This window comes from Malus sylvestris, chromosome 16 (assembly GCF_916048215.2).
Source record: "Malus sylvestris chromosome 16, drMalSylv7.2, whole genome shotgun sequence".
NCBI lineage: Eukaryota > Viridiplantae > Streptophyta > Magnoliopsida > Rosales > Rosaceae > Malus > Malus sylvestris.
In genome coordinates, this window is record NC_062275.1 from 14,379,929 (window position 1) to 14,404,608 (window position 24,680).

The following is a 24,680-nucleotide window of genomic DNA, read 5'->3' on the forward strand; positions in this document are numbered from 1 at the left end:
ACATGTGTCCCATGCTTTTTCTATGAGTTACCAAATCATAGAATGCATCGGATGTGCCAAATGACCTAATGGTAGGACATACATGCAAAGGAATAAGGACCACTACTCTTACTTGGGGGAGGGGCCTCCCTCCCTTCTAATCATGGTGGTGGGAATCTAAGTGAGGCCATCTCAAGTTGCAGACATCATGGCATGGCACGACTATTTCAACCCCCAATCAAACAGATATAAGAAAGTACATACTTTAATTTATGTGGCTTACAAAATTATAAGAAAATCTATGTGTGACACCACTGAAAATCAGGACGAATTGAACCTTGCGAAAATTCTACTATGATTTGGTGTATAAGCATATCAAGTACTTGCATCTCTCTTTCTCTTGATGCGCAATAACGCATGTAAATGGCGGTGCGCAAGTGCAAACGTCTCAGCTCTCAAACTTCAAGCATGTGAAATGCGAGTTGCGACATGGATAACATTACAACTCCTCCTTCTAATGGAGAACAAAATGGTCGAATAGTGTGAAATTATAAACATACACATAGCGTAATACTCCAAGCAATCAGCTAGATCTTTAAACGTAGTGTAAAACTTCAAGTCGTTATTTCAGGTCTCAAGAATATACATGGACACATTTCTTTTGGTGGTTTCTATCGCCGAATTTCGTTTCAAATAGTAACAGTACAGTTATAACCCAAAAAATTAGTGAATGACCGCAACAGGAACAGGAAGCCTCCAACAGATGCTCCGCGTGGAAATCACGAGGTGAATTCTAACATACCTTACAACTCCTTCTACAGTAGCCAGGAAGGTCGGGAGTTCCAACCATATACTCTCTGTTCTTGGTGCATTCCCCAAGGGCAGCCCATCTCTCACAACTCTCATTCAGATCTCCACAGTTCCCGCCAGCATCCAAGTTCTTGTCAAACGAGTCAACATGAATCCACTTCGTTGCTGACCATTTCTCACCTTCAATCACTGGGCAACCCGCATGGAGACTGTTCGGGTCTGGAACAGCATGTGGGGTGAGACTGAAGAAAAGAAGGGCATCTCCTCGTCGTGGTTTCACTGAATATTTCCAAGGTGAAGAGAGAAGCAACAGAATACATCAACTTTTCTACAACAATTTCTATATTTTGATAAAAGCTGTATTAATTTATAATTTTATATAGAGCTTACCTGCAATTCCTTTCTTTGCACACTCAGAGAGACTGTGATCTATTTCTGCAGCCTTACGGCGTGAAGGTATCTGCAGCCAGAGTGGTTTACAAAAATAATTATTAACAACATTAACTAAAGCATACAATCAAGCTGGTAAAAACTTCTTTATACTCTACTACCCAACCCCGTCTCAAGACTCTCAACCAATTAACAGAACTAGTAATTTTTTTATCTTACTTTCTATGCCTCCGTATCCTTTTAGTTTTTCATAATTTTTATAATAGACAATTGTTGAAAGAACTATAACCATTACCAACATTTTTGCTAATTCAAATGCAATAGAGAACAACGTAATGCAGATTCACGAGCACGTCAGTCATGCTAATATTACCATTCCAAGAGCAGCCAGGGGTGGCTTATGAAAATAAATCTTCCAGGATACAGATTAGATGATCCCTATGTTGTTAGACAACTATCACATAGAAATTCTGGTAACACTAATCTGTTCAATGGTGCTCGAGTTAGCTCAATAAAAATTACAGAATCCAGGAGGTGAATAATGCAGCTAACCTCTGCTTCAGGGAACACAGTTTCACCACCTTTGGCCACATCAGTGAGATACATCAGTACAGTTGCTACGCGGTGTCCACCCCTAGCAATATTGACCTTGTCAACAAAGTAATCATAGTGTGGTGCATATTTCTGCCCAGGTTCATATCTCAATACTTGTATGTCTTCACCATTTTCTGAAAGTCAAGAAACACATATCACATGTAAGATTGCCCCAGCAATGAAAATGAAACGTTTTTCAAATTTTCATCACATCATTCTTTCTTTCTCAATCCAATATTTGCAATGCTTTTGATGTCGGAAGAATAGATAACCTCTGAAATCTTACAAACATGGCTCTCCAAACATTCAAGTTAGCATCTGTTTTTCCCATGTTCACCCAATTCAGTAGCAGCAACAATATTACCAAAAGTTATGCTTGTCGTATTTTGATTATCTTCCCTTATTTATACTCGGTTTTCACTTCAATCTTCTTCATCAAAACATCTAAACATCAATTATAAGCAAAGAAGGAAAAGAAACACGTCGTATTGCTAAAATCTAAATATATGGCCCTGTCAATGCAACATACGAGGACCTCAATAAAGGGACAACAATTTTGATCCATGATTCGACAAGGTATGACTGTGAATATTAATTGTATTATTCAAAGTTAACTACCTGTTGAAGGTTATAAGAAAAAGAACAATACAACCAGTATTCTTCGGCAAAGGGTTTACCTTTTGGAAGAAATGTCCATGTTGCAAGCTTATCCTCAATACCAGCAACAATGGGATCCTACACGAATTTAAGTTGTAAAAAACCACATTTGATATACATCCATACGTTGGTGACTTGCAATCCAATTCATGACCGATGATCATCCCGTCAACAATCAAACATCCACGGCATGTCTATATACACACATTTATAATGTAATCAATGCACTTCGGGCTACAAACGTAAAATTTAATGGCAATTGGCAATTAGCAAAGCCTAACAAAAGTAGTATATATAGTTAAGGAACACATACATATGATATAAAAATGATCAGAAATGAAAAAGGGAGAGAAAAAAGAAGCAGAGACCTTGGCCTTGGGAATGAACATTCCGGAGCTGGTCCGGACCTCGCTGAGCTTGCTCTGACCGGACAAGTTATCGGCGACGGCGGATCTCTTCAGCTCCGATTTCGCCTATTCACAATGAAATCAAACACATTGATAAAAGCGTGAGAAAAAAAATATATCAGAATTGAATAAATTAAAAGATTGAAATGCGCGTAAACTCACGATGGAGATCAAGTGATCGCACTCGGCGTCCGTCAGCAGACCTTCGTACACGAAAGCTCTGCAAATTGATCATCCAATCCATTCCAATCACATCAATCCAATTCCAATCGAAAAATTAAAAACAAAACATTGTTAGTTTAGAAAGAGACCTAGGGTTCCATGAGATCTGTTTGACTTTGGACGGATTGACGGTGAAGGTGGAAGCAGAAGAGGAGGTGGAGCAGATTGAGAGCAAGAAGAAGAAGAGGAGGAGGAGGAGGAGGTGAAGGCAAGCCCTAGTCATCAGTGCTCGGTCGGATTCTCAATCTCTGAGACGGAGAGAGACAGACTGTGTCAATGTCAATTGAATTTCTAATCCCGATCCTAAATTCCTAACCCATATCTCAGTGCAGTGCTGCTGTTAACCACCTGTGGCTGCCGCCATGCCTTCTGCATCTTAGTTTTAACTTCACTGTTTCGCACATTTATTTTTATTTTTCATACACTCTCTTCCTAATTTTCTTATCAAATTTTTCTTCAATTCATTGGATTCGACTGCTGAGACATGATTTTCTATTTTAAAATCTTTGTCCACTAGGGCAATATTTATTTACTTACTTACAATTGTTCTGCTGTTTCTTACGTTAACTAACACATTCAAAATAAAAAAAAAATACATGTAGTTCTTCTATTATAATACATAATCATAATCTGATATCGAGAAGCTAAAAATTAGTTTCGTTAAGAGAGAAGTTAATCATATTCTCACTTCTATACATAACATTTTTGCTCCATCTACATAAGCATGTTATAACGAGTAATGTTGTTAATGACATGTTTACCTATTTAAAATGTGGAACTCATGAAATCAAAGTGAATATGATCAACTATTTTTCTTAGTCACTCTAATTCTTCGTTTTTCGAATATCAAATAAGGAATTGTGTTATTAAATACACAAGAAACCAAGAATCATATATCAATTCTCATTTCAAGTAAATATTTCACAAGTTCAATCACAAAGAAAATTCTAACTTAGAGATTTCTTTCAACATTGGAAAGAACTTGAATCATTTTCTTTTATGGCTAATGTTTCATGTTTGTTAAACCTTTGTGTTTGTTAGATAAATCATATTTTTTTCGATCTCATTTTATGATAAGTGATAAATTTATGAACAATTGAAGATAATAATTAAGCTTGAAACTAAATTGATTGGGCAAATGAGTGTTTCATTAATTCAAATATGGATTTGTTTGTTGTGTGAAATAGCAAAGCATAGTGCATAACCACTTCAAAACAAGGTTCTAAAAAATGCTAGGCGCTAGTCAGGCGGCCGGCTGGCGCCTAGCGCCAAGGCGGATTTAAGTATATGTGTAAAATTTAATACTTTTTATGTTGATTTTGTAACATTTAGTCACCCTATTTATTTTAATCATTGTTGGACCTTTGTTTTTGATTAAAAATGAATTGGGCCTTGTTTTCTTATTAATAAAAAAACAGTTTATTCTCTAGTTTTTTTAAGACACTCATTGCTGGACATTCAGCTCACTTTGGGCTCCCAACCTCGTGGCCCCTTCACCTTCCTCTCCCTTTAAAAAAGAAAAGAAAAACCCTAGCTCTAATTATCCAAGCTCAGCCGTCGTCCCGCTCCATCACCTTTCTCTACCATTGCAAAAACCTCTCTCTCTCTCTCTCTCTTTCTCTTCCCAGCTAAGCCATCCCTCTTCTTTACCTTGCAATTGCAGATCTATCTCGTCCCACATCTTTACTCTTTAATTGCAGATCCACTCTTTAATTGCAGATCCATGGTTATCGCTCTCATCCTAGCGGCATCCAAATCGTCTTACTTCATTTCTCTGCAATTGCAGATCGAAACTGTCGGGATGGTCGCCCAGTTGTCCAACCACAGTACCACAGCAAAAGAACAACGTTGTAATCGACTTACCATCGAAGCCGCCTAGCCCGCCCAACGACTGTCTAGGCGCTGCCTAATACCCTTTTTGATTTCTTCAACGATTTTGGTTTAAATCGCGGCGAACCACCGCCCAGCACCTAGGTGGCCGCCTAGGTTGCGTTTTCGAACACTGCTTCAAAGTTATATAACTTGTCACTTTGGTCTCTGAAATTTAAAATTAATGGAAGCAATTTCAGAGATTGTTCATTGTCAATCATTTTGGTCTTCCATGAAAAATCTATGTGAAATTGAAGAAACCATCAATTCAAGTGAAGAGGTTGATTTGACAAAAATACCCTCAAATTAATCTAGATTTTTTCACATAATGATCAAAATGACTGACGATAGAAAAGACCACTTATATCCGTTTTAAGTCTCAAGGAGTTATGTCAATTTCAAAGATTATTTTGACTTAAAAACCCAATAGAAAATTCGTTTAATTGTGTTTTGACGGTTTTACCCCTATTTTTAATGCTCTTTCCCCTTTAATCTTATTCCTCGAGGGTTTTCTGATTCGAATGAGAGATTTTTCAGTATGACCGGCATATGAGGTGGTACATCACGTGTCACTGTACAAATGATGAGATATGTGTGTTAAATAGTTAATAACTTTAAAAATAAAATTTCCCACCGCATACATAAAAACACGTGATGTAACACTCGTGTTTCTGTCACAAAAATTTCTCCATTTGAAGACGTTCGCCCTTCATGAGAAATCACCTTCTCACTTGTTCCAGCAGCTGTACATACATGCTCACTAAAACCACTCACCCTCTCCCTTCAAGCTTTTCTCTCATTCAGACGTCGTTTCGATTACATTCATTGTACAGACGATGAGTAATTAACAAAGCACATATAACATTAACATCTCCCACAAACGTCCTTTGCTCTTCTCTTCCTTCTCTTGCATGCTCATCGTTTTCTGCTTCTGAAACTGTCTGGTTTTCGCGCGATCGTTTTCTGCTTCTGAAACTGTCTAGCGTTTTTGGTTCGTGGACGGATTTCAGAGCAATGTGAATCCGGCCTTAAGAAACAAATTCAACTACCCCAACACCCCATACATAGAAAGTTTAGGCCTCATTAGAAGTGCCCAAGATAAACTCCAGTTGTTTCTCTCTATCACTTAAACACTTGGTTGAGTTGTAGTCATCTGCATCCAAGAGCTCCTCCGAATACGTCCTTTGAAGTTTAGACTTTTGACGTTTTGTAGCGTACTCCAAACTGCCTTCATCTCCTTCTAAAATTTCGACTATCTGCAGCGGATTTAAAACAAAATTAAAACAAAACGCAACACAAACTTGTTAGTTAAGTTCTGACCAAAAAAAAAAAAAAAAAACCTTGTTAGTTAGGTCATCACATATATTGGCACTGTAAAATCAAACTTGTGAGCAGTCATTGCTAGAAATAATTACATGCCTGGCTCATTTGCGGTCGATTCACTGAAGACTGGTGTATACAAAACGAAGCAGTTAACACAAGACGTTTCATTTCTTTCAAATCATAGGCATCGCCAAGGTATGGATCAACTAGCTCATTCATATTATTCATAGAGAGCAAAGGTTTGGCCTGGAAAGTAATGTTTCAGTCAGATCGAATTTGTCAACAAGTATTCCAGTATACTTCTGAACTACCTACAAAAATTAAACAAGAAACCTAGGTACACAGAAGCGAACGTACCCACATGACGAGGCTTTTATGTGACCTATCCAAAGCTTGCCTGCCGGTGATGAGCTCTAATATTAGCACCCCGTAGGCATAGACATCGGTTTTTTCATCTACTATGCCGTGCATGAAAAACTCGGGAGGAAGATATCTGTCATGATTGGGGAATGGAATAATGTCAAATGATTAGAAAAACAAAACTAATTTAGTACAAAATAAAAAATCTAAATATTTTGGATTAACAAACCCAAATGTGCCTTCGAATTTCGATACAACATGGTGAGTCCATGAATCTGGTAGCCATTTTGCAAGCCCAAAATCAGATATCTGGATTCAAATTGGAGTAACAGAGAATTATTAACGTAATGCAGCTTTTCGGTAATCCTTTGTGTTAATTGATCAAAGAGGGTGTACCAGAGGCTCGAAATCCTCTGCCAGTAAAATATTAGAAGCCTTAATATCTTTGTGAATAATTCTTCTCTGGCACCCTTCATGAAGATACAGTAGACCCTTAGCCGTCCCTAAAGCGACTTTGTATCTGATGCCCCAATCCAGATTCTCTCTCGGTCCTAGAAAACACGCGACGAAGAAACAAAACCAATGAGTCACTTGTTTGTGAAATTGGAAGAAATTCTGGTGTTCAAAAGATTTGCAATGATAAACAAACCATAAAGTATAGACGATAGGCTTCCATGGGGAGACAAATGTAGAACAAGATGCATCCCTCCTTCAACCCCGTAGCCAATCAATTTCGCAATATTAGGATGGTCAACATGAACTATGACACCAAGCTCAGATAAGAAGTCTGCAGTCATTTCTTCTTGAGTACCGCGAGTCAGGCATTTGATTGCGACAATCTGTCCATCTTCCAATGTTCCCTTGTAAACGTCAGCATAGCCTCCCTCCCCGATCAAGTTCTCTTCAAGAAGACAAATCGAAAAGTTCTATGAGAATATAAGACAATGACAACCTTTCTAGAAGATCATAATTCTAGCGATATACGATTAATGCAATGTAATATTGCTCTAAAGAAATGTGAGTATATAAACCGTGGCTGAAGTTGTTGGTTGCGGCTTGGAGCTCTAGGAATGAGTAATTCTTCCAGGAAGATTTGAAGCGGCAAAAGTCAGCATCGAATGACCTAGGGGCAGGAGAGTTGGGCTGTGGAATGAATTCCTCTCTTATTCTTTTGGTTTTCCTTCTGGTGAGTTTTGGTTTTTTAGAACCTTTAGGAGGGAAGGTTGGGAAGGGATTTTGGGGTCCTTTTTTCAACATTCCAAAAAAACCGCGCCGGTGATGGTTGGCTCTTGGATTCGAGTCTGAAGTAGTAATGCTACCTCTTGCATCCGAGTCTGAAGTGCTGGCCTTGGGAGATGATGTTTCGGATCCTACGCTTCTCGGACAATATTCATCCTCGGAAACTCCTCTTGAAGAGGGCTCATCTACTGAGACATCCTCATCCAAATTTAAAGATCTCAAGTCTGTCATGACAAATCCCAAAAGAATTAGTACCACATTGCTATATATCTGCAATATCAGTAAAAGAACAGGAAACAAAATCGTTACCTTGGCTTGAAAAAGAGTCGGAGAATCCAGCTCGTGCTCTTCTTGATCCTCCGAGAGTAGAAGGCTTTGTTGTAGCCTGCGCTTCTTCATTGTCTTTGGCCGTTTCGCGGGAACCATTGCTGCCCATACGAAGCAATATGTCAGCAAAGAACAGAAAATATGCCAAAACCTAACAGATTAAGTAACCTAAAGAGCAAATTCAGCCAAACCATGGTAGTATTGCAGTACCGACCATCCAAGTGGGGAGGGAAATAGGAAGAAAAAGGCCACAGAATATGACACATGCATAAATAAATAACTCTAGATATATAGAATCAAACAAATGATTTGCGTATGGATTATAGAAGAACCGTTGAAACATCATCTCTTGAGGAACAGGGAAATTCAAGCAAACAAAAATAAAACCAGAAAAAAAAAAAATCGAAAGTGACATTTTAACCAACAAAACCATGTGCAAATGAATAACGTAACAACAAAATCATAATGCTTAGTTCCTCGCATATAAGAAACAAACCATAGTCATGTTGGAAAATATTATTCTTTAGATTTATTTTAATGTTTGGTATTTTGGGCTTAGCCCGTTAGTATTAGGGTTTCGTTTCCTTGCCTATTAGGGTTATGTTAGTTTTTTATATATATGGTACTTTGTAACTCTATAGAAGAATAAGTTAGTCACAATGTAGCATCTTAGGGTTTTGTAGCCGTTTCGGCATTCTCGTTTGATATCAATAATATTTCTTATTTTGTTAGTCTTGTTCGTTGCGCACTCTGATATTCAACTAGTCAGACATTATACAAAGATATAACCACAAAATAAAGAAGCAGACGTAGGCGTAGTCACATTGGTTAGAAGTGGATGTTCTACCCTATGCAATTTAAGTTGGCTTAAAAGAAAAATGTCACTTGTTTAAAAAATGTCAAGAAAAATTTCTACACATAAGTTACATTTTGATTTGTTTGCAAGGAGGAATGACTCGTATTTTTACCCTAATGAATGCAATGTGACAAGTAGATGCGACCTCCTAGGATAGACATTCATATTACTAAGAGGAAATGAAAATTTTACCATTGCAGGATGAGAGTTTGAAAAGCTTACTACTTGGAGACAAAAGCCGCCAAACCAGAAGCTATGATCTGAAAAGCAGGCACGGAGGCGATGACCATGAAGAAGTTTCTGGTTCATATTCTGGGGCCTAAACCATGAATTCTCAGAGGCTGGCACCAACCCAAGAGAGCCGCTGGAGGTTTTAGAAGCCAAGGGAAACGACACACCACACACACAGAAACCTAGAGAGAGAAAATCAAGAGAGAGAAAGCAAGAGAGAGAGAGAGAAAGAAATGGAAAATAGGGGCTGCCATGGTTTTTCCCTTTTTTCCCACTAAATATTCTTGCATTTTTGGACAATCAGCGACTATTAATGCACAAAAATCGGCTTTTAATTGTTATTGGCACATCGTTAATTAGCTTCTTAATCCAGTCTATGTGATCTGTCTTAGACTCTTAAGTAAATAGAAAAAACGTGTAATTTTTGCATGTTTGTGAAAGGGCTTTGCAAGCAAGCATGTATGGTTATGGAGATTCCCCAACTCTTACAGTTTACACGTCTTCTGAGTCTTTGACATGTGGCAATAATTAACAATCAACGGTCTGAAACGAGGAGGGAGTATTCAGTAGGCTGTGTTGTGCATGAGGAGAAAGACTTGTATGGTACGGGTATATCGTCACAATAGTGTTCTGTTCTGATATTAAAATGACATGTGTTAGTTTCTCTCCAAGGTTCCATTATTTTATTGGACTCCAACAATATACTTATGTCATACAAGTTGCTCTATGCATAGGACGAACAAGTCATATGGTCCTGAACACAGATGCATGTAACGAAGTTTTTCTCTCCATGTATCTTATTAACCTAAAAGCTTATTAAGACTTGTCTTAATTTGACCTGAGCATGGAATGATAATTTATCTCTCGTTCACTAAATTTATCCCTCATACTATTAAGTATTGACAAAGAAATCACCCCTTAATAATGTCATATCCAATCAGCTCGTCAGTTTGTTAATTTTATATGAATTAACCATGGTACACTCAAAAGGATGCACTACGTTAATTACCTAAAGTACAATTTCAAAAGCATTTCTTGACGTTGTGACTTGTGAAAAGCCAATCTTCAGGGAAACAACACCACTTACTTTAAGGATGGACTCTAACGTAAGTAATATCAAGTCGTTTAACATACCACTGAGTGATGAGAGTTACGCAAAATTTAGTCACCGATTTTCCGGCTTACTCAATAGTGCGTAATCTCGCAAAGTTACTAGTCATACAGTTAAGTAGCAGGAGTTCAAAGAATGGTTTTAGACTTCCAGTACACGTTGAATTTGTATTTAATTACAGCAAAAAAAAAAAAAAAAACAGATTAAAGTGCCAAGCATACGTGGCGCGCAGGCCGAGTAACTAATGAGTTAACTATGTCATTTGGTTGATGCGGGGTGTGCCAACTCGTCGGCTGAGCTCGGCCGAGGAGTAAAATGTGTTAATGTTGCGTTGGGTGCGTCGCTGACTTCTCGATCTTGCGATTGTGGCCGAGAAAGGAACACTCACGGGCACATATACTCAAACCAGATATATGTCTTGATGGTAAATATGGTTCGGCCGTCAGAATGCCGAACTCTAAAGCTTACTTGTAAGTATCCAATCATAAAACAACTCGGCGTTCAATGTGCCGAGCCCTAGTAAACTGTAACACCTCACCTCGCCGAAAGGGCTAATGAGGTGACCTCTGCCAATAAAGACCCGAAAGTCTTTCTTGATCGAGACTTGGATAAATAACCAGTCGGCCTCGACGCAATGCTGTTTATCCAAACTGAAGGTATTCCGCAATCGGTTGGTTCTACGGCGATAGTGTTGTTTATCCAAACTGAAGATGTGTTGGTAGAAAAAGAAAATAAAAATCTCAAAGTTGTTGAGAGAGTTTGCGCAAGGTAATTTGTGCGTTGAATTAAAGGGGTCTTGAATGATGCACTCCTCCCTTTATTTATAATAGCAAACCTGCTTATGATCGAATCAAAACTATATTCAGGTTAGGACTCCTTACCCCGATCTAATCTTATCTCGGCCAGTCCTACTCCTATTAGGACTTTGAACTCAACCCCTTATCAGGCCGCATTCATTCCCCAGTTTCAACATCCTTATCTTGCCAAGACTCCTTCTTGTATCAAAATTCAACTACCCCATCCGTCCGTCTCGCAATGGGACTTACCCACTTCCTGATAGGACACGGCTGGCCTTAGCTATGTGGCCCATGAACCTGATAACCCCTAGCGACCCTTGAGCAAGGCTTTCGGGCTAAGAACAATTATAAACTCGGCCCAAACCAATATTTTGGGCCCAAACATTGCCTCCTCGCTTCTGAGGTCGTCGACCTACATTCCTTGGTCGAGCCTCAGCTTGAAGAAGCAAAACCGACCTAAAACAAACATTGAACCCTCTCGAGAAATACCACCATGCGTATTTATGAGACATGATCTCACGATCTCGATTCTCCTAACCGTCCTGCCACGTGTCGATCCTTTGGTTAACCTAATAGCCCTTAATCATGAGCCTCGAAAACGTGCGACAGCTGAAACGTCTCTTCTACATTAAATTCGTCGTAATATGCAATCGTGCATCCTCAAATCGCGAAAACCTCGGTCTTTTCACCTGAATTCTCTGAATATCCACAATGATTAGCGACTTTCCCGCTCGATTCTACCCCCAATTTTGAAAGTCAAACACTTAAACTTCCTTCCAAAATGCCTATAAATACCTAAATCATTTCCATTTATACTTTATGCTTTCCAAAACCCTTGAAACCTTCTTGCCATTTTGCTTTCAAAATCCCAGAAAACCCCAAGCTCTTAAGCCAGAAATATTCGAGTCTTCATCAATCGTCTCATTTATCTCCCAGCTTTCTGACGAATGCAACATGTGCAAGGACTTCATCGACCGGAATGCAGTCAAGACTCTGCGCTTCGAGAGTGATTTAAGCACCACTCATCAAATCCTGGGACCACTTTTCAAGGACGCAGTGCCATTGTCTATCACCAACCTCTTCAAATACCACTGCTTGACACCCTTGCTGCAAGGGTTTGATTGGTCGAAGTGGTGCCTAACGAAGCCCCAAGGAGCCTGGCCTTCAACCAACGCGACTTGGGCGGCCTGGGTCGAACGGATGAAAAGATTCTTTGGCAAAGAATAGGAGGCTATTGGCATTTACGACGCCATCAAACTTTCGACCATGGAGATTGCCATGGATAAAGAACTCTTCATGGCAGCTCTGAGCTTCTGGTGCTCGGCCACTAACACCATGATCCTTCCCTTCAGCCCTATCAGCCCCACCATCCTCGACATCTAAGCTATCCTTAGGACTTCTCCCTCTGACATCCCAATAGATATCGCCCTTTTTGGGTGCCCGTCGAATCTCAACCTTAAAGCACTATTCGACGAATGGGCCGTCAAGACGCTAAGCCAAGAAGGTCAAGAGCCTTCAAAATAAGAAGTTCATAAGTTGCACAAGAACTTCTTCAACTACAAGACCCTCATCCTCCACTTTCCTGGGACCGGGGGGGGGGGGAGGCGAGTCTACGGAAGGGAGAACACGAAGTCTTCCTATTTTACTGGTACAACAAGTTTATCTGTTGTACCAAGTCAAATAAATGTTTGGTCGAAAATATGCTGGTGGTTAAAGCCTTAGTTAGTGGTCACTCATTGACGCTCAGTCCAGCTATCCTCGCCAACCTCCTACGTTGCCTGGCCGAAACGACCATCAACGAGATCGACCCGCACTAGAACGGACCTCTCTAGATATTCCAACTTTGGCTGCAGGTCTATTTTTCCACACTTCGGCCAGAGACCCCTAACTTTCAGTCTATTACAGCGCTCGGCCTTCAGTTGGCCTCTCGACTGGCGCCTCCTCACCGGGCTGAATAAGTCTTCAAATACTTTTTCAGCCTAGATGTCATCTCTGATGACGAATTTTTAATATGTCGTCGTCAAGAATACCCATTTTCCATCAAGCTTCCAACATCAACATGGAGTGAAAGTGAAGATGTTGGTCTTCGTCAAAACTAGGGATTGTTCGTGTTAACCCGCGACCTTCCCCTTGGCTGCAACATTAACCGAGCAAGCTGGGAGGTTTACCACCCCCACTTTGCTGCCCGACAGCTCGGCTACTTCCAAGGTTGCTCAGTGCCTCTACTTGCTTCCCGCTTCCTCCTAAGCCAATGACACCTCTATGGTTCCTCAAAGAGGGAGTGCAGAGATACCGAGAAATAGTTTTAGGAACGGTGTAAAAAATCTGTCTCCGACCAACTGTTCCTGAATCTCTCGGCACTTAAACCTTCGGTAACTGGTGGGAAGGATACACTCATGACTTTTTTGGCGCTTCGATCGAATACGTGGTCAACAAAATTTTTGGCGACCGACCCAAAAAGCTTATGCCCCTCAGTCTAAAGAGATGACCCAAGGTATACGACTATCTCTTCCTTTATTCTCCAAACACTTACTCGATTTTACTAACTTGATTTCATTTTCTCGGGCGGTCGAGTACTGAAACAAGCAGACGTGATCGCCATGGTTGCGGCCAGGAAAAAATTTGGCCCTTTCCTAAAAAAAAATAAAATTGCCTCACAAACCTCGCCGAGCAAACGGCCTCGCTAGGAAACCAAGATGGCAGGTGAAGCTTTTCGTCCCACAAAACGTGTCAAGAAATTGGTGAAGAAAACAAAACGAGAGATTCACTTTATTTCCAGCTAGACCACTTTTAGTGCCTCTCCTCCTGCTCTCGTTGTCCAAGCTTTGACGGAGAAGCGGCCAACTCCAACTAGCCCAGCACCCAGCATTCCAAATTCAACCTGTCCTTAAGGTCCCTAAGGTCATGATCAAACGAGTTGCTGCACCGCTGGTCGAAAAGCATGCAGCTCCGGGGCTGACCGTTGCACCCGTCTTGAAGGAGGTAACCCCTTCGGTTGGGAAAAATCTGCCTAAAAATCCAAAACAATCAGCGATCATCTTGGAAGAGGTATGATTATGTTGTTGGTAACTCCCTTCTCTCATTAAATTCAAAAGTAGTAACAGCTTTTTATTTTAGGATGACGAGAACGACGAGATTCTGCTGGCAAGTCGCCTCGACCAACCAAACCTCCTTTCATCGATCCTCCCTATGTGGTTGAGGCAACTGACCAGGTCGATTCTTCTGCAACCAATCGTGGAAAAAGACTTCATGTTGAGCCTGAAACGATGGCAGAAACCCCAATTCACCTGCAGGATCAAGACCTCGACATTCCCCCTCAAGAAACGACCTCGACTTTTGTAAGGCTCGATTACTTTCTTTTGTTAACTTTGCTATAACGAGTCTGAACCGAAAAAAAATATTAAATGTCAGGTGCCCAATTATTCATTTCACCGAAAATTCTATGCGCCGAAGGGTGTTGTCTATATTTCCTGGCCACCTCATTGGCCGTCGAATGTAGATAACCTTCATCGACCGCGTGAATTGAGAAGCAGTCTAAAACACTAGGCTCGGCCATTAAGTTCTTTAGGTTCGAGCAATGAACCAAGAGACATGGCCAAAGTCTCATCTCAGCAGGTCTAATACAAATTTTCTCTGCTATATTCTTTTACGATTTTCCTTTTGCCTAAATTATTTTCATGTGCAGCCTTTATGGGAAGTCGAGTTCGATGCTCTTCATTTGAATACTTCGGGAGCGGCTGGCCCTTCGACAGCTACAACCGAGCCCTTCGTATTAACGGCCGAATCAAATGCTCTTATTAGGCTGCATGAGCTCTTGTCTTTCTCAGCTTAACAAGTTTTCGAATGCTAGGGCCTTGACTTAATGGGTGTATGTCTGAACGATCTCGTAGCTGATGGTCAATTGAGCACTAAAGCTATCACTCGAGTGTCTTCTATCTTGGAACGAACCCGAGAATAATTCGGTATTTTCAAGAAAGCTCTTCGGGTTGAAGACGACTTGAAAGCTGCAACGGTTGTTCGAGGCCAAAGGTCGAAGTTTTGAAGGCAAAAAAAGAAACATTGGCCGACCTTGACCGTTAAATTGCCGAACTCCAAAATCGAAGATCGGTTGTTGCTTCCGAGCTTGCAAAGGATTTTGAGTTGAGCGGCAAATCTTGCTTAACCGAATATGAGGCTAGCGTGAAGCGAGTTGAGCAGCTGAAAATGGATAAGAAAAATCGGCAAGCTGAGGTCACAATGGGCGAGGTGAGGTGGTTGGAGTTGAAGGCCGTTCTTGAATCTCTCATTCTTCATCACCCTAGGATTAGTTTTAAACTGATCGACTAACTCTATTTGTACACCCTTTTGCGAACTTAATGAAATGAACTTTTATTCTTGTATCTTCCATGTGACTGGATAATATTTCTTTTAAAACTTCCCGTTGATTGGCACCAGTTCGATCCCTAAGATGGTATGCCCCATTGTCGAAAACTTTATGAACAATAGATGGCCCTTCCCAATTCGGCGACCACTTGCTGAACCTAGGGTCTTTAATTCCTACGGGTAGTACGGTTTTTCAAACCAACTCTCTTTCGCCAAACGTTTTTTGTCTGTCTCGTTGATTATAAGCTCGCTCGGCGATCTTCTTTTGCTCTATCAATAAATTATAAGCGTTAAGTCAATTTTCTTCCAAATCTTCTAACTCTTTCCGCATGGCCTGACTGTACTTGGCACTGAACAAACTTCTTTGTTCTGGGCTCGGTCATTATTTCTTGGTTGAACGTCTACTCAAACTGCCGAGATTGTTCTTCTAGCCGTCTTTGGAAAAATGACCTAGTTGGTGGATCAGAGCCTTCACCACCATCCTCGTCACAATCTTCTATTAAAACACCCCCGATTTTGTTAGGGTTCTTGCATTATGAGGTTAGCCGCCAAGGCCAACGTCTTTTTCCCGGGGCGTCGCGCTTATGGCCTCAGGTGTCACAACGACAAGAGGATTATGTGCCTGTGATGAGTCCTCTTGTCCTGGGTTTTGGACTGGAAGGTTGGTCTTGGACTTTCCCATGACTATTTTCTTTTTAACTGATCGTGTCTCAACGGTCATGAACTTTGTAGTTTTTAGCACTATTTTCTACCGGGCGTGCCAAAATGTTGACCTTAAAAGCTACCAAGCCTACGTGGCACGCAGGCCGAGTAACTAATGAGTTAACTACGTCATTCGGTTGATGCGGGGCGTGTAAACTCTTCGGCTGAGCTCTGCTGAGGAGTAAAATATGTTGATGTTGCGTTGGGTGCGTTGCTGACTTCTCGATCTTGCGATTGCAGTCGAGGAATGAACACTCTCGGCCTTCGGGTTCTAGAGCTTGAAGACAATGCTACTAGTTATACGGAGTTCACAAATTGTCGGCATCAGATTTGGTCACGGTGATTATATTTGTAAGGGTATAAGCACGCCGAATCGACACCAGAGTATAGGGGCATAGATACTCAAAACAGATATATGTCTTGATGGTAAATATGGTTCGGCCGTCAGAATACCGAACTTTAAAGCTTACTTGTGAGTATCCAATCATGAAACAACTCGGCGTTCAATGTGTCGAGCCCTAGTACATTGTAACACCTCACCTCGCCGAAAAGGCTAATGAGATGACTTCTGCCAATAAAGACCCGAAAGTATTTCTCGATCGAGACTTGGATAGATAACCAATCAACCTCAACGCAATGCTGTTTATCCAAACTGAAGGTATCACCGATTGCCTCCACAGTGCTATTTATCCAAACTAAAGATGTGTTGGCGGAAAAAGAAAATAAAAATCTCAAAGTTGTTGAGAGAGTTTGCGTAGAACAATTTGTGCGTTGAATTGGAGGGGCCTTGAATGATGCACTCCTCCCTCTATTTATAGTAACAAACCTGTTTCTAATCGAATCAAAACTATATTCGGGTTAGGACTCCTTACCCCGATCCAATCTTACCTCGATCAGTCCTACTCCTATTAGGACTTTGAACTCAACCTCTTATCAGGCCACATTCATTCCCCAGTTTCAGCATCCTCATCTTGCCAAGACTCCTTCTTGTATCAAGATTCAACTACCCTATCCGTTCATCTCGCAATGGGACTCACCCACTTCCTGATAGGACACGACCGACCTTGGCTATGTGGCCCATGAACCGGATGACCCCCAACGACCCTTAAGCAAGGCTTCCAGGCCGAGAACAATTCTAAACTTGGCCCAAACCAATATTTTAGGCCCAAACAAACTGGCTTTTACAATCAAAATAGCATATAGGTCCTTGTTATCCGGCCCAAATATCTCATCTGCCTTCTGTAGTGTCTCCTGAAATGTTGCACAATAGCAGCTCAATCAAGTGTTAATGGAAAAACTTATAAATGAACATATGCAAATGGAGAGAGAGCGGATGGAAGGAAGCACGTACCTCTTTTGTTTGCTTGTTCCTGTTTAGTTCCTTAACATTTTCCAGAAATGCACTAAACTGCTCGTAAGATAGACGACTCCTTGGGGGGAAAAGAAAAAACAGATCAACGGTGAGAATAAACTTCCTCAATCTTAATAGTTTGAATAGCAAAGTAAAATAGTTTGTAAACTGGATGCAGGCCGAACTCGAAATTTTGGTTTTTGGTACTAGTAGTGAATTTTCGGTATTTGAGACTCAAGAACCGATTCCATACTTTATGACTGTATCAATTAGTAACTAAGAAAATCGAGATGGCAATGCATCAGGCTTATTCCTTGCGCAGCTCATAAGCATTCATGGCCAGTTACATGGAAGTTAACTTAGAACTACTTGAAATATTGGTTGAAAGCTGCTAAATTTGGTAGTGAATGGATTGTAAACCTGGTTCAATTGATTTAAAGCTCGTAAAACAACCTAAGCGATTTGGGGTTGTTCTGCGTTATTACTAGCGAGGTGCATGCAACCGGAGATACCTAGTCAAAATGAAATTTTCGACTATTTCAATGTTCTTCAGACATAAGATTCTGTAGCTTGTTCTTTCCCACCAGATTCAAATTCAAAACTTAATTAGTGACTTTACCTGACTTGACGGAAAAACTCTTTCCCATCCACCCTAGTTCTTCCTGAAACAGATTAAGAGAGAATCAGATGAAGTGGCGAAGGACATGGAGTGTCGCTTTGGAGACACAGGTTTCGATGATCTTGTTGGTGATGTGGATGCAGAAAAGATAGGAGGAGAACCAGGGGGAGTGAGCCGAGGTGTGCTAGTTTGGGATGCTAACAGTACACTGTGTGCTATGTTAGGTATTGAGGCTGCCATTGCAACAAGAAAACGCAAGATATACAAGAAAATTAAATTTGACATGTTAAAAAGTTCTTCACTCTAAGCATAACTGAAAGCAATTTTTTTCGTGACCAAGATCTTAATTAAAACCGTACCATTTGTGTCGCGATCCTCATGAAACCTACTTCCTGCTTCACAAAACGTGCTTTGGACTGAAGATGACCTCGATGGTGGTAATGCTGAAAATGAGACATCACCTTCTGCAATTACCGTCAAGTTATGTTTTTGCTGTACATTGCCATTTAAGCAAAGAACCAAAAGATAGAGCATATGGAGTTGGCCCAAAAAAAATAAAAAAGATATGCAAATAGTAACGAAGTGGACACATATAACAAGTAACAAACAAAAAAATGTAGTCACATTCTAATGGTTAATTTTTTTTTTATGATTTACTGTCTAACAACATAACATATAACTGTTTTACGACAATGAATTGCATGTACGATTAGAAAAAAAACCTACAACGAAAAACTTAAAATTAAGATTTCGGGATAACAAACCTCCATGTCCAACATGTGGTTTAGAAGACAAGTTCTCTTCAGCTTATTAGTAGGCTCAGCAGCAGCCTCTGAAGCTCCACTGTGTCACAAAATCCAATCCAACATATCAAATTAATTAAAATAATTAAAAACAGAAACGTAATTAAATAAAATTGACAAATAAAATTGCTCACAGGATTTTCTTCATCCTCTGCAAGTGATCGCATAAGCGTCTTTCTGAACACCTCCAGCTGCGCACATTAACAAACTAAGCTCAGTCTAAGGAGAAAACGGCGTCGTTTCAACCTCCGCAAAAATTCAGTTACCTTCGATACATCTTTGTTCAGCTTCCTCAGTGTTGGAGAGTACGGCCCTCTCCTTCACCAATCCCTCCTGCAATTTCCGAACCGAAGTCAAATTTAGTCAACGCATTCACTGAAACTGAAGCGGTTTAAGATTCGTGGGTCGGGTTGGGGCGGGTCGGACCTTCTCCTCGTCGCGAGGGCGAGTTTGTCGGCGGTCTCGGAGAGAGAGGCGTCGAGGGACTCCACCTGGGATTGGAGGTCGGCTATGATCTGGTCCTTCTCGGCGAGCTTCTCGACCAGAGCGGACGACTATGATTCCAGGGCCGAGACACGTGTCGAGAGAGTGAGTGACCTGATTTTGCGGGCCACATCGAGCTGCTCTAAGGGATCCGACGGCAGTAATTCCAACACTTCCTCGGGAAGATCGAATTCCGAACTGCCCGATTCCTTCGCAAGCATCACTCCTTTTTCTCGCTTTTTCTTTTGGTTTTTTGTTTTTTTGTTTTCGATTTTTTTAATAAGAATGATGGGAAATTTATTTCTTAAGTTATTAACTTTTTATCATACATATCTCATCATTTATTTAATGACACGAAGTGTAAAATCTCGTGTACCGATCATACAGAAAAATCTCTCATTTCCAAGCATCTCTTCCTTTTCTCGCCTTTTCCTTCGGTTTTTTTTTTTGTTTTCGATTTTTTTTAACTTTTTTGGTTTTTTAATTAGATATTGGTTGATTTGATTGGAGGGAATCGTGTGGTTTGGTGATTGGATAGGATTTTGAGAACAAGAGACAAACGTGTGCACTTGTACAGTTTGAGGAGAGAGGATCCTCTTTGTCATTGTGAGAGAATTATGAGAATCCTCTAATTACATTTGTTAATTGTATATCGTGTGGTCAGTTTTTGTCAAGTACTGTTTATAATCAATTTTAAATAAAACAATTTATAATAATTTATAATTGTGAATGCAAATTTTTGCCTTCTTCTTCTTGGACAAAATTGCACCTATAAAACAATTAACACCTTAGGTCAAAGCCTAGAGCCTCACGCACCCACGATGAATTGGGGGGGGCTTTGGCCGAAGAACCTCTGATGCCAAAGTTAGAATTTAGAGATAAAAATATTTGGAGAGTTTTTGAGAGTTTTGCAAGAGTGTGGACTTGGCTTTTTAGAAGAAATAAGGACTTATATATAGGGAATGAGGTGGCCGGCCCTTAGAGATTTTGTGTGAAAATGGTGATTAATTTGGTGATTAATGGATTAATTAGGAATTAATCCATTAATTAGCCTAATTAATCTAATTTGTATGGAGGGTTTTGAAGGTTATGGAATGAGGATGGATGAGACAAATTTGAACTTGTTTCCAATTTTGGGTACTCCTGATTTGGTTGATGGATGATTCTCCACTGCTCGCGTGTAGGAGACCTGGTATGCTTGGAGAGTAAATTTGTCATCTTCACCCAAAAATTCACGTGTCGTCTTGTGATTATTTTTGGCTCCACAAATGCCCCCACACCTGCTGGGCTACTCGTAGGAAATGGCAGTAGGTGTAAAGATCTTCTTGCTCTAGGAAATTTAGGACTGCTTCCTGTTTTGATGTAGATTCCCTCTTTAATATGAAATTAGATCCTTCTAGGAAAGGGAAATAATTTTCTCTCAAAGCCTATTTAAGTCCACCTTAAGTGGGTTATTAAATCAATTTGGAAAATGATTTATTCTACCCTATAAGAGAGAGAGAGCTTAGAGGATATTTGTTCCCCCTCATCTAGCAATCTTCTACATATTGCCCGTGCAAATGATCGTCTTTCATTGCTTTCTTCGTCTTCTTCGTGCCGCACCAATAAAAACTTAATTCTTCTTGTCTTCTTTTTGGGTGGTGCTGCCACGAGGCAGTGGTTGGGGTTGTGTGACACGTCAGCTGGCCGGGACCAGGAGTCGGCTTGGCATAGGCCAAGAAGGTGATGTGGCAGGGGCCATTGCTTGAGCAGCTCAACTTGATTGAAGCCAAGGATTAATCCGGCATGGGTTGAGGAAGTAGCGTGGAATGGGCAATTGTTTGGGCTGTCACGTTTGGGCTGCCTGCTGAAAATGAGGAAACTGCTTGAATTTGATTTTTCAACTGCTATAGATGGAGCAATCATGGATGAAGCTGCCAAGATCGGAGTTGCTGAAGATAAAATGTCGGATGAGCAAACTATTAAGTGTAAAAGTGGCTACTGCTTCCTAACCATTTGTTGCTTAGTTAATCTTCAAGCATTCGATCTTTTGAACTATGTGGCCTTCTTGCACTGGAGAGCAAACTCATATGGGTGTCGAGGAATTAGTTTACCCTATCGTACTGGAGAGCAATTAGTTTATCCTCTCGCACTGGAGAGCAGACCTATATGGGTGTCGGGGAATTAGTTTACCCTCTCACACTGGAGGAATTAGTTTATCCTCTCATACTGGAGAGCAGACCCATATGGGTGTTGGGGAATTAGTTTACCCTCTCGCATTGGAGAGCAATTAGTTTATCCTCTAGCACTAGAGAGTAGACCCATATGGGTGTCGGGGAATTGGTTTACCTTCTCGCATTTGAGAACAATTAGTTTATCCTTTCACATTGGAGAGTAGACCCATATAGGTGTCGGGGAATTACTTTACCCTCTCGCACTGGAGAGCAATTAGTTTATCCTCTCGCACTGGAAAGCAGACCTATATGGGTGTCGGGGAATTGGTTTACCCTTTCGCACTGGAGAGCAATTAGTTTATCCTCTTACACTGGAGAGCATAGAAGTCGTTGTCGTGAGTGCAGTTGAGGAAAGCTGGACTACTGGACAATTGAAATAATCTTCATGCTGCGAGGTCTTGTTTGGCGAATTGCTTGAGACTTCGAACTGCTTGTGGAACCCACGTAAGGGTGTAAGCACAGTGAAATGCTCCCTGAATTATTGTGCTTCATCTTGTGCCCTTTTGAGGCTTAGTTGGCGCGAGAAATTGCGCAATCACTTGGTCATAAACCTTTCTATTTCTTCCTGAATTTTCATTTGTTGTGGTGGCAGAGCTCTCGACTGCCCCCAATCGTGATGTGCTGGTCTAAGTTGTTCTTCCATATGTTCGGCTCGTCTATGCCGCGGCTGCTGTGGGTGTAGTATGTTCCTAGCAGGCAAGCGTGTAACTCACAGGCTGCTGGTTGAACTTGAGCCGGATTGAGTGACTGCTTCTTTCCGTCTGTTGTACTGCCTGCTCATAACTGATGTGGAAGATACCCCTTGCGGGCCTAGCTGCGAATGAATACTTCGCTTGGAAGGCTGCTCATGTTGATTATCGAAGTGCGTCCTCAACCGTGAGTGTATGCTCGTCCATGGGCTTAGTTGATAGTGCACGCTCCTCCGCATGCTAAGACGAGAGTATATGCTATCTCGGGGGCCCAATCAAGAGTGTACTCTACCTAAACGTTATGTTCGTGGATGATCGAGTGGTTGCTTGCCGGGATGCTGCTAGAGAGGTTCTTCATTTGCCCTTGTTACTTTGGGACACCTCGTTTGGGGCACGTTGCATCTTGGTGCGCTGCAAAAACTGGTTCACCAAGGTTATCTGTTGTGCTATGATGATTGTCAACTCTATGACTTGTCGAGACAAGTGTTGTTCGCCATTTGGATTGGAAGAACTTGGAAGGAATGTGCCTCCTTAAGCAGTGGAATGGTGGTAGACTTCGGGCGCGAGATTTGAGTTGGGAAATGTCAAATCCACAGAGAAATGTGGTGAAAATGCCCCCAGCTCAATGGTAGGTCCGGATGGTTGAGATAGTTTTGGGGCAACTTGGGCTGCTTGGAAGGCCACGGGAGCAGGCTGGGCCACGAGAGCAGACTGCTTAGAGGGAGCAGGCTAGGCCACGAGAGTAGGCTGCTCGGCTAGAGTAGGCTAAGCCACGGAATTAGGCTGCTCGGCGTGTGATACACGCGGGTGCGAGGCTTGAGCTCTACTTGGCAATGTGTTGGGCTTGGAGTGACATAGCTTGGGTCATGGCCTTGGTGCCGTGGGCCTTGGATGACACGACTTGGGCTTGCTTTGGTGGCACGGCTTGGGCCGTGGTAGTGGTGCCATGGACCTCGCCGCGGGTGGCCACCATAGTGGCCATTGCGGTGGTTCCCGTGGTGGTGGTGCCAATCCCCTTAGGATCACATTTAGTCTCATGGATCGCCGCGATCCCATTTCTTGAATATTGGAATTTTCACTCATGGAGTTTTCTAAATTTCTAGCCATTGTATTTCTCTTTTTCATTTTATCAAAGAATCTTTGCAAATAAAAAATTATAATAATAAGAACGTACGAAAAATACAAGTGGACTAGAAAATAGAGAAAAACCTTTTTATGTGAGAGTCTTCTACGAGGGTGAATTTCAACTCTCAATGAAAGCACCAATTTGTGGATGCAAATTTCCGCCTTTTTCTTCTTGGACAAAATTGCACCTACAAAACAATTAACACCTTAGGTCAAAGCCAAGAGCCTCACGCGCCCACGATGAATTGGGGGGGGGGAGCTTTGGCTGAAGAACCTCTGATGCCAAAGTTAGAATTTAGAGAGAAAAGTATTTGGAGAGTTTTTGGAAGTTTTGTAAGAGTGTGGACTTAGCTTTTTAGAAGAAATAGGGTCCTATATATAGGGAATGAGGTGACCGGCCCTTAGGATTTTGTGTGAAAATGGTGAATAATTTGGTGTTTGATTTGGTGATTAATGGATTAATTAGGAATTAATCCATTAATTAGCCTAATTAATCTAATTTGTATGGAGGGTTTTGAAGGTTATGGAATGAGGATGGATGAGACAAATTTGAACTTGTTACCTATTTTGGGTACTCCTGATTTGGTTGATGGATGATTCTCCACTGCTCGAGTGTAGGAGACTCGGTATGCCTTGAGGGTAAATTTGTCATCTTCACCCAAAAATCCACGTGTCGCCTTATGATTATTTTTGGCTCCACACTAACCATACCATGTATGACGAACGGATGTGATTGAAGGATCTACATGATCTTCACAAAGAGGATCCAGCGAGGATCCTATAGGCAGTTTGAGAATGCATGTAAATCGACTTCAAGTTCAATTTGCTAACCCTACTAAGAGAGTTTTTTTAATGTGTCGTAAACACGTATCGTTACATCAAGTATTATAAATTATAATACAAGTTGTTGAATATTTGAAGAAAAAAAAATGTCAACCACTTGCATTGATAACACTTAAGGTACCAAGTCGTGTTACTGACACATTGAAATTTTTTTCCTATAAATAGATTTTAAGTTAAAGTTACATATAAGTTTTAATACTAATACATTTTAAACATGTTTTTTTTTTCTTGGTAAAAACCCATTTTAAACATGTTAATGAGTTTGTATCACTAACACAATGATCCTATGATATTTTGCTCTAATTGTAAGTGGGAGGT

The 24,680-nt window shown here is 41.0% G+C and overlaps 2 protein-coding genes and 1 pseudogene across 7 annotated transcripts; all 3 read right to left on the minus strand.

Annotated features, from left to right (window-relative positions):
• Positions 1-550: 550 nt before the first annotated feature.
• LOC126608575 (probable prolyl 4-hydroxylase 4) lies at positions 551-3,503 on the minus strand. Of its 2 annotated transcripts, none has more exons than XM_050276521.1 (7): positions 3,149-3,503; positions 3,000-3,057; positions 2,799-2,903; positions 2,451-2,508; positions 1,732-1,907; positions 1,180-1,252; positions 551-1,068 (listed from the first exon to the last, which is right to left on the minus strand). In XM_050276521.1, the coding sequence occupies exons 1-7, from the start codon at positions 3,280-3,282 to the stop codon at positions 773-775; spliced, it is 900 nt and encodes a 299-aa protein (XP_050132478.1). In that variant the 5' UTR covers positions 3,283-3,503; the 3' UTR covers positions 551-772. The 2 variants fall into 2 exon arrangements, with proteins under 2 accessions (XP_050132478.1, XP_050132479.1); XM_050276522.1 differs by having other exon boundaries at positions 1,180-1,249; positions 3,149-3,498.
• A 2,020-nt stretch (positions 3,504-5,523) lies between these two features.
• Positions 5,524-15,180, minus strand: LOC126606749 (receptor-like cytosolic serine/threonine-protein kinase RBK2). Of its 5 annotated transcripts, none has more exons than XM_050274140.1 (9): positions 9,256-15,180; positions 8,160-8,278; positions 7,643-8,074; positions 7,261-7,512; positions 7,008-7,162; positions 6,841-6,920; positions 6,609-6,744; positions 6,348-6,497; positions 5,524-6,184 (listed from the first exon to the last, which is right to left on the minus strand). In XM_050274140.1, the coding sequence occupies exons 1-9, from the start codon at positions 9,321-9,323 to the stop codon at positions 6,002-6,004; spliced, it is 1,575 nt and encodes a 524-aa protein (XP_050130097.1). In that variant the 5' UTR covers positions 9,324-15,180; the 3' UTR covers positions 5,524-6,001. The 5 variants fall into 5 exon arrangements, with proteins under 5 accessions (XP_050130097.1, XP_050130096.1, XP_050130100.1 ...); XM_050274139.1 differs by having other exon boundaries at positions 5,524-6,180; positions 6,344-6,497; positions 9,256-10,884; XM_050274143.1 differs by having other exon boundaries at positions 7,931-8,074; positions 9,256-10,880.
• Positions 15,181-16,940: 1,760 nt separating this feature from the next.
• LOC126609138 (uncharacterized protein At4g15545-like) lies at positions 16,941-19,713 on the minus strand (annotated as a pseudogene).
• Between the last annotated feature and the right edge of the window lie 4,967 nt (positions 19,714-24,680).